Source organism: Macaca mulatta, chromosome 20, assembly GCF_049350105.2.
Source record: "Macaca mulatta isolate MMU2019108-1 chromosome 20, T2T-MMU8v2.0, whole genome shotgun sequence".
NCBI classification, from domain to species: Eukaryota; Metazoa; Chordata; class Mammalia; order Primates; family Cercopithecidae; genus Macaca; species Macaca mulatta.
In genome coordinates, this window is record NC_133425.1 from 15,418,437 (window position 1) to 15,428,608 (window position 10,172).

Genomic DNA, 10,172 nt, shown 5'->3' on the forward strand with positions numbered 1-10,172 from the left:
TTTGGAAAACAGTTTGGACATTTCTTCAAAAGTTAAACCTATACCTAACCTGTGATCCAGTCATTCCACTCTTAATTACCCAAGAGAAAAGAAAACACATGTCTATACAAGGACCTGTACACAGATGTTCACAACTTTTTTGTAATAGCCAAAAACTGGAAACCCAAATGTCCGTCCACAAGTCAATGAATAAATAAACTGCTGTTATTTCCATACAATGCAATACTACGCAACCAAAAAAAAATGAACTGTTCCTGAGGTACACACTACAAGACGCGTAAATCTCAGAATAATTATGCTGGGTGAAAGAAGCTGGTCCTTCCCCTACCACCAAGAAAGTACACACAGTACAAATCCATTCATATAAAACTAATCCATAGTGAAAGCAAGCAGATCTGGGGGTTGCCTAGGGATGAGAAGATGAGAAAACTTTAGGGGCAATGGATATGTTCATTATCTTGATTTTGTTGATGGTTTCATGGGTATATTTGTATGTCAAAACATAACAAATTGTATGCTTTACATAAGTGCACCTTACTGTATGTCAGGTAAATCTCAATAAGAGCTCAACAAATATATGTAGTGTGATACACCTATACAAATTTTTACCTAAATACAAGTGAATAAAGACACTTTTAAAATAAGATATTAGAGGCCTCTCAAAATACAGTTCAGTGATAGGAAAAAAAGGGAAGCATAGAAGTCAGTGGAGCTGGGTACTAACTATCCCTGTTCTTGCTGTGTCAACTAACCAGCTGTACAGCTTGGGTAAATGGCTTAACTTCTCAGGTGACCTCAGTGTTTTGAAAATTATCACATGATAGATTAGAACTAAATCGTCTAGAAAGTCCCTTAGGACTCCTAATTGTATAATGCTTCCAGGTTTGTATGAAAGAAACCTAATTTGTACTCTGCTTCATTGTAGATTTCCAACGCACACAGTCAGCAGATGGATGACCTCTTTGATATCCTCATTAAGAGTGGAGGTAAGTCAAAAGTCACATCAGATCCTCACAGGAAGGCATCTCTTAACACAAGTACATGAAAGCTTTTCTTAAGCACTCATAGCTTATCTTTAGACACTGAGAAAACGTGTTCTTCCAACTGAATTTACTGTTTTAAAATCTGTTAAATATAGGTCATTAAAAGAACTTACGGCCAGGCGCGGTGGCTCACATCTGTAATCCCAGCACTTTGGGAATCTGAGCCCAGGAGTTCAAGACCAGCCTGGGAAACATAATGAGACCTCGTCTCTACAAAAAATTTTAAAAATGAACAGGGTATGGTGGCACACCCCTGGGGTCCCAGCTACTAGGGAGTTGAGGTAGAAAGATTGCTGGAGCCCAGGAGGTCAAGGGTGCAGTGAACCATGATAGCTTAAAACAGTAATACAACGTGAGATTTTTCCACAGATAGATGCCTGCTAAAAAACAAAGACAAGATAGCAAAGCAGAACCAGATTTAAATTCCATGTTGAAAAGCTTCAAAACTTGTTCCATGCGTATGTCTTTGTAATGGGATGAAAACATTACAATACTACCTTAATTATGTGACATCAAGCTACCTAGCATGAGCTCCAGTATCTTTCTTAAAATTCAAAGTCAATGCTAAAGCATTTTCTACAATATAATATGAAATCTTAGATTTATATCATCTTTATTTAAAAGGGACATTAGGCACAAAAAGAATAAGGATATTGCCTCAGCTTACATATCTTTAAAAATAAGTATAAAAATCAATATTTAAAAAAAAAAATCCTGGATAGTATTTGCATATTTAGCGTAGTCTTAAAATTACCCTGATGAAAGTTTTATTTGAATTTTCAAATAGTGATCAGAAGTTCTCCATTTATAGCATGTATCATTTGACACTGAAGTTGACGTTGACATGGAGAATTGATATTTGACTATAGCTCTACATAACGCCAATAGTATTTTTTGCTAAGAATTATATTGGCCTTACAAAAATAATTTAAGCTGGCCAACCCCAGTGACTTACGCCTATAATCCCAGCACTTTGGGAGCCTGAGGCAGGTGGATCACTTGAGGTCAGGAGTTCAAGACCAGCCTGGCCAACATGATGAAACCTTGTCTCTACTAAAAATACAAAAATTAGCCCGGTGTGGTGGCAGGCACCTTAAACTTGGAAATTAAAATGTGACACAAACAATCAAGCTATTTTCTAAATGGGATTTTTTTTTTATGACAAAGTATCTAATAAGTATATTATTTCATCTTATTGTCTACTAACATCAGTAATAATGAGAACCAAGTTTTATATAATTAGTTATAAGACTAGTTACTAGTGACACTGTGCCTGGCCCTGCCTGTAGTCCCAGCACTTTGGGAGGCCAAGGCAAGCAAATCACCTGAGGTCAGGAGTTCAAGACCAGCCTGGCCGACATGGTGAAACTAAAAATACAAAAATTAGCTGAGCATTGTGGAGGGCACCTGTAATCCAGCTACTCAGGAGGCTAAGAGGCAGAAGAATCACCAGAACCCAGGGGCAGAGGCTGTAGTGAACTGAGATCATGCCACTGCACTCCAGCCAGCCTCGGCAACAGTGCAAGACTCTGTCTCAAAAAAAATAAAAATAACAAAAATAAAAAGAATAGTTACTTAGATTACACTTAAAGCTTTCAAAACAGTTTTAGAGATGACTACTGATAACTAAAAGTAACAAACCATTCAAAAATAAATGCAGTACACACAGTTGACAATTCATTTATAAGAATCAAATTGTAAGTTCCTTTTCTCAGCCATTTGTACATACCAGTCATTGAGCTTTAAGAGCTGTTGTTAATTACAGTTATTTTTCCTAGTGTATCTGCATATAAATGAAACCAATCATATCCTCATAAAATTTTAAAAGATACTGTATTCATATATGTAGTTTAGTGAACACTAGTATTTATAGAAGATGGTCTGTTAATTTGCTACTTGATCTGGCAGGGAATAACACATAATGAAGACATTTACCAAATCAAAATTTTATATAAACTCAGAAAACAAGACCAAAAAGTGAAAGAAATAATCAAGTGATCCACCTCACCTTAAAAGAAAAGGATCAGAGGGACCATGTGTTAGCTTTAATTCAGAAATGAAATCAAATGCCATTGTATATTTTCAGAACTTTACACAGAATGCACTTGGCTAAATTGGGTACCCAGTCCAACTGTAATGATAAAAAAAAAAAAAAAAAGGAAAGAAGAATAGAATTACCTCTTTTATAACATGAGGATGTACTTCATGTCTCAGCACAAACTCAGGATGTACATTTCAACATTTATATTAGGAGTATCATGCTGCTATAGATAGATTCATAGGATGATATGAGCCCTATCTTAAAACTTTAAATGACAAAATAAGGACTCAAAGATAAAATAATTTGAAACCATTGATTCCTATCTAGTGAGATATAACTGCTTTTAATGCTTAGTCTTACTGAAAAGAATTTAAAGCATATCAGAATGTAATAAACTGGCCTTGGACAGTCTGCTGACTAAATTTACAATAAAAAAGAATGTAATAAACTTTTATGTTTATCTATTTAACTAAAATGATCCATCATCCTAAAGGTTGTCAAGGATTGTACCTGACCAATAGCATTCTCTTCCTACTTCTAAGATGGACGTGCGTAGAAGGAATCGCGTAATAGTAAAGTAACTGTCCTAGTAATTAATAAAAATTTTTAAGTAGTAGTAAATCTTTAGTTACTAATTACTTCATTTATTTTACACAGAGATCTCCCTCCCCATAAAAGAAGAACCTTCTCCTATTTCCAAAATGAGACCAGTGACAGCCAGCATCACCACAATGCCAGTGAATACAGTGGTGTCCCGGCCACCACCCCAAGTCCAAATGGCACCACCTGTATCTTTAGAACCTATGGGCAGTTTATCTGCCAGCTTAGAGAACCAACTAGAAGCTTTCTTGGATGGAACTTTACCCTCAGCCAATGAAATTGCTCCATTACAAAGCAGCAGTGAAGACAGAGAGCCCTTCTCTCTGATCGAGGACCTCCAGAATGACCTGCTGAGTCACTCAGGTATGCTGGACCATTCACACTCACCCATGGAGACTTCCGAGACCCAGTTTGCTGCAGGTACTCCCTGTCTGTCTCTCGACCTGTCAGACTCAAACTTGGATAACATGGAGTGGTTGGACATTACCATGCCCAACTCCTCTTCAGGACTCACTCCTCTCAGCACCACCACCCCAAGCATGTTCTCCGCCGACTTTCTAGACCCACAGGACCTACCACTACCATGGGACTAACGTCACAGATTTCTTATCTGAGAGTTGATGAGGTTTAAGAACATGAAGATTCTAAAAGGTCAGTTTTTAGAGATAGATCTATAGTTGCATTGTTGCAATCAAAATATGTTGTCACAGAAAGAATAGGTGGAAGGTCATAGCCTGGAACCCAAGTTTGAAAACATTTCATTGTGTTCAGTAGTGAATTTCTACAGTTTAACATAGCACAGGGCCTTCTGAAAAACACACCAGTCAAAGACGACTCATATGTTTCTCCAGACTTCAGTAAAGAATGAAAAGTACCTTTACATAAAAAAGAAAGAAGAGTAATAGATGCAGCAGTGACGTTAGGATTCTGGTAATTAACTACATTTAAATCTCTCTGATCACTTTAAGACCCTAAATAAAAGGCAGACAGCTCCACTCAAAAACTGAGGCTGATGTGAGGGAGGTGAGAGGTCACTGCACTTGGTACTTCCTAGAGATGGCCAGAGCCAGGCCTGAGACACGGCAGAGATCAAAGGCAGTAGAGAGCCCTGGCCGGTTCAGTGACCGCTTCTGGCTAAAGACTTTTGGTTCTATTCAGAAACCTGTGTTGTTTTTTTTGATGTTGTAGTTTATTTTGTGATTTTTGGAATCATACTTTATATTTCCAAATTTAAATTTAAATGCAAGATCTTTCACCATAAACAGAAGATACCTACAAAATACTGTCAGAAGTCCAGGTATACTGATAACACTGAAAATTCTATTAGCAACCTTCTGGGTTGCTTAGATTGATTTTAATGTATATATTAGACATTTGTATGTATGCTCTGACATTGTGATATGTACAGCCTACATTGGGGTAAGAAAATGGGTATCCAAGGTCCTACTTTTTTAATAGCTCGAATATTTCTAGAGTACTTGAGCCACGTGTATTTCTGTATTTAAAGAATTGCTGACTAACTTTCAGGTAACCAGACCCATCTCAAAGAACCAAGAAAAGGCTTTAGCATGAAATATCTTTCTGAGCTGGTGAGTTAGAAGAATGGAAGGTAAGGGGAAGGTCTGTCATCTACCAGGACATTCCCATGATGAGTACAGGTCAGACTGTGCCATGAGGTGGGCCTCCAGGTCCCCGCCCTGGCCCTCTTTCTTCTGTCACTAACCCTGGTTATCATTTTACAGGCTTGTAACTGGATGTTCTACCAGAGCTCTCACTATATTGTCAAGCCTAAGATTGAAAAACTGGAGGCTTTATTAGTGTTTTTTATATAGAAAACAGTTATTACATATTTGTTAAGTCAAGTCATTTCTTAAGAATTTTCTAAAATGCCAACTATCACAGGATTATTTCAAGCTAGTCATTGAGGTATATGACAAAATGTAAATAACAAAAAACTGAAATCTACCAAAAGAGCATGGAGGTTTTTCTTAAGTAATAATATTGTGCTCTCCACCTCACCCTTGTGTAAACCCTCGGGTCAGGTTGGTTCCCCTGGGTCACAAAATGGTAAATGTTCCATACTGACATGCGAGAGGCAGCCTGACCCGTTATTTGGAAAGAATTTGTGAATCATTTCTGGGTTTGTGTTTTGCCTAAGAGCTGATCTTATTTCTGATTTGTGTGTGTGTGGTTTATAAATTTTACTATGTGTAACAAAAGTCTGCTTTTCCAGCATGAGCACGCTGAAGCCCTCTGCTCACTGGCACTTCCTGACTCAAAGGCACTAACAGTGCTCATGTGCCTTCCAGGCGGTTCAAGGCAGAGGCCACTGTGCTCAGTGTAGTCTGTGATGAATAGTTTAAGTGTTCAGAAATTGGTAAACCAACGCATGGGATACAGTAACTCTCTGTTAACCAGAACACCGTCATTTGACCAAGCCCTACAAGAGTTTACCACACTAGACGTTCTGTGAATCCTCGAGTCAGTTCCATTGAGAGGGGCCTGTCTCTAGGGCCAGGCTATTTACTTGGGAAAGTATTTTTCTTACAGTTCTTGGCCACAGTGTTTTTGCTGAGGGTTTCTGTCTGGGCTTATCAGGTCCATACTTAGACCCTGAGCATCTTCTTCATTCAGATTTGAATGGCGTATTAAATTAGCACCAAATATCAGTGGGACTGTAGGAGGTAACCGAACACTAGTGCCATCGACTCTCATTGAATAACTTTATATTTCCATAATCCTGAATTGTATAGATAAGTTTTCTAGCTCTCTGGTCCCTTTATTGCTTTTTAAAATAGGGTTTGAAACATGCCACAGGAAGGTTGCTCTCCAAAAATACACAGTGCAGTGCAAAAAAAAATGCTATCTCATTAGCCTACTCTCTTGACTATGAATTGCTAAAGTCCCCACTTCACATATGTGTTTAAACCTTTATAAACCAGTATTTCATTTTTAAAAAGGCAAGGCGTCTCTAGCCCATTAATTCTGCAAGCCACTTCATTTGCACCATTCCACTTGACCCTCCTCTCCCCTGGCTTGAGTCACCAGCCAGGCACCTGTGACACGAGTGCTGCTGCTCTCCAGGATCTCCACTGCATGTTCCAGGTCAGAGTGAGGGCACGCTGTGTGCCCACACTCATGTGACATGACCAAAGATGAGGCCCTGTAAACAAGGCCCCTCTGACCCGACTCAGTGCATGTGATGGTGAGTGCAGTGAGAAAGGGTGGATGTTGGCTAAAGACTGGTTGTTGTTGTTTAGGTTAGTGTCACAGCCATTACAGCACAAGTCAAAGTCGCCAGTTGAATTTTCATTATGCACATGTGTGGTTTAAGCAGTGGTACTGTTGTGTATCATATTGCAAAGTATCATACTGCCAAGAAAGTAACTCCTAGAAAGGCATTATCTCACATCCCCATCTTACTTTCCTACATGTTCTCAAAACACAGTAGTGTCAGCCTTACCTTTGTGCTGTATGTAGATAATCAGATCATCCTACTGGGGGTGGGATGAATTTAAAAAGTTATACCAAAACTTCTGTAAAGTCTTTCAAAGTCTAGGGGTATGTGGTCATCTTGTACATTTCAGCAAAGCATCTATTAGGAAACCTCATAGGACAGTGTTAGTGGTTCACGTTCTAGTGTTTTTTCCTGAAATGTGCAATCTACTGTATAATATTGCCACATAATTGTACATAGATGTATTCTGAATTTGTGGAATTTCTTGCTTAGATACTATTGTGTTTGTTTCATATGAATATTTTTGTAATTCTAAAGAGATGTTATTTAAATTTCCTTCTTAAAAGCCACATGGTTCTGTGATCCATGTAACTGACACTTTTTGGCTTTCAGCGCTGTTTAGAAACAGTGGCAAAGGCGGGGTGGTGTTGCCTGCAAGCTGCTGCCTATGGAAGGCAAAGTCATAGTAATGAGATAGCACCTCTGAACTGTGCAGTCAGCATACCCTGAGTGATGGCTCAGGAGTGCACTACCTATTTTGTCACCAGAGCTGACTCAGGCTTCCTGGACCCTCAGCTCCAGATCATTCCAGGCAGCATAGCTTTCTTCAGAGTCCTTTCAGAATTCCCAGGCTGAAATCAGCCATAGCAGTTGACAAAATGGCTGTCCCCACAAGTGATGGGATAGTCCCTTTACTGTCCTCAAATGGACTAGGCCTTAGAGACGTGGCAAAGCACTTTGGCAGGGTTTAAAATATTTGTGAGAAGCCCACATTTCAGTATACATCCTCACCAGCTTCCATGCACCCACCTGCGGCTAGCCTCACAGAAGTCCTGGCTGTCACCTGGATGGGGAGCTCATGGTGCCGCTGGGGACTTTTTAGAGAAATGTAAAGAGAACAGCTATTCAGTGTCTACCAGCAGAGCAACACGTGTCAATGTAACCGAATTCACAAATAACTCTCCATTTTTCAATATCCGCTGCTGTAAACATGAATGTTGAATACGGACAACAGAATACCCATACACACCACCCCACCGCCCTAGAGGCCACGAAACTATCCCAAACTTATCAAAGAACATTAACTGGAAGGCCAGGTTTTTCAAGGAACATAGCTGACAAGTGCATCAGTGTGTATCTGGAGAGCATCCTAACTGCATTTCAACTCATCTTTTAAGTGATTTCAGTCAAAACTGGAAAACAACTAAGAGGTAGTAATTTTTTTTCCTGGTTCAAACCTTCAATAACTTGCTCATTCAGCAGCCTCTCTGAGCTACATTTTTATTTGTAAAGTGACTCTGTCTGCATGGCAATAAGCAGGTCCGTGTTTTTTCCGCATTCACCCTTTCTTGCAGTATCCAAGGAAACACATCATTACAAAGGGTTTCTACCTGAAATCTTTCATGGAAGGCCTACAATTCGAAAAGCTGCACATGTTTACAGAAGAACTCTTACCCTCCATGCAAACACTTTGCTCTGTGATGTCACAGTTTTGTGACAATAAGATGGCAATCTCGGATCTACAAGGTGCTGTCGGGAATCAAATAAAATATATTATCAGAGATATCATCACATCTATAGTGTTTAACAGAGCTTTATGCCAACTAAGACAAAGCTTTAACAAAGTTTATAGAATACTGAAAGTCATAACAATTACCTCTCTACATGATGCTGTAAGGAATCTTGCTAATTTGGTAGGAAGAAGAAGCATTTAGGAAAGGGTTTAGTATCTACCAAAAGTACTTGACCTCAAGTAACCAACAGTAATGCAAACTTGCTTTAAAGGAACCAAAGGCATTGCCAAGTATTTGCCAAAAGGAGGCACTTTTTATTTAAAATTTGAGACTAATGAGATCTCAAAAATCAGTCCCAAAAAGGTATTATCCATCTAAGGTTATAATTTTCACAAAGATGTAGATATTTCTCTATTGTTTTCATGTAAAATAGCATAGAGTCGTTTTGTTGGTTTAAGAATAACATTCAGTAGTAATACAAAGTTTTTTTCTATGTAGAAATTAGTTTTCTTTTCTTGCTTGCAGTAGAAATGCAATGTGATAGGTGTTTCTCTTCTTCTTTTCATTGTCACATTATGTCTTAGCATCTCACTTTATGAAAAAAAGGAGAAAGATACCAATCTGCAGAGCCCTGCTTGCTAAAGCACTCGTTTAATCAACACAAAATTATGGCAATCGGGGGTCCATTCATGTATTGCCTTTATGTTGTTTTTTAAAAGAAAAACCATGATGCCTTTGTATTTGCTGTTTGCACCCCTGAAATCAATTCCATATCATGTTTGAATGCCATACATTTTGCACATGTACTGTACATAGGTAATGCATACTGTATTTTTATATGTGTGCACATTTATCATCAGATCTTTTGTACATAGTGGCAGTATTGTAGCTGATCGGGAAATGTTTGATATCTCAGCAATTTTGCATTTTTGTGTCTCAAATAAAAGACATTTTGATGTACTATGATTCTTGCTGTGCAGAGGAAAGACCACTCCCTATGGGTTGGTGGAGCCATGGTAGACTGTGGAACGGGAGTGGATTTATTAGGAGGAGACACTATACCTTCAGCACACAACTCACAACAGAAAGCCACCGGGCAAAGCCTGTGAACTTGTCACCCTCCCCTGGATCCAAGACCATGAGATACAAAATAGAAACTCACAGGCATGAGCTGAACTTGAACATGTCATGATTTACACCAAAGTCAGTTTCTTTCTTCCACAGTGAAAGTTAGTAATACGTAGTTCTCCCTAGGGGGTTGATTTTCACACTCGCGCACACACACACAATGAAAACCGACTCGATTCAATAGTATAAATGCACCACCACCACAATTCCTGAAAGACCTACATAATCCTTCAACCTAGCCAAGTTTCAAAAGCAACTATTTATATGAGGTATTTTTATAGACCGTACAAAATGATGTTTAGAATTCAGTATTCTTTTAGTAAGATGGCATTTAATTTCACCTCAGAAGCCAACATTTAAAACAGTTTTGTTAAAATATTTTTTTCTCT

At 38.7% G+C, this 10,172-nt stretch overlaps 1 protein-coding gene across 20 annotated transcripts in view; it reads left to right on the forward strand.

Annotated features, from left to right (window-relative positions):
• The window catches only part of MRTFB (myocardin related transcription factor B), a 310,684-nt gene extending 301,068 nt beyond the window's left edge, over positions 1 to 9,616 (forward strand). For all 20 annotated transcript variants that reach the window (XM_015125644.3, XM_077987072.1, XM_077987065.1 and 17 more), the window contains 2 exons: positions 926 to 986; positions 3,742 to 9,616. In XM_015125644.3, the coding sequence (XP_014981130.2) occupies positions 926 to 986; positions 3,742 to 4,277 (597 nt within the window). In that variant the 3' untranslated portion in view covers positions 4,278 to 9,616. The remainder of the gene's footprint in view (positions 1 to 925; positions 987 to 3,741) is intronic.
• Positions 9,617 to 10,172: the final 556 nt, after the last annotated feature.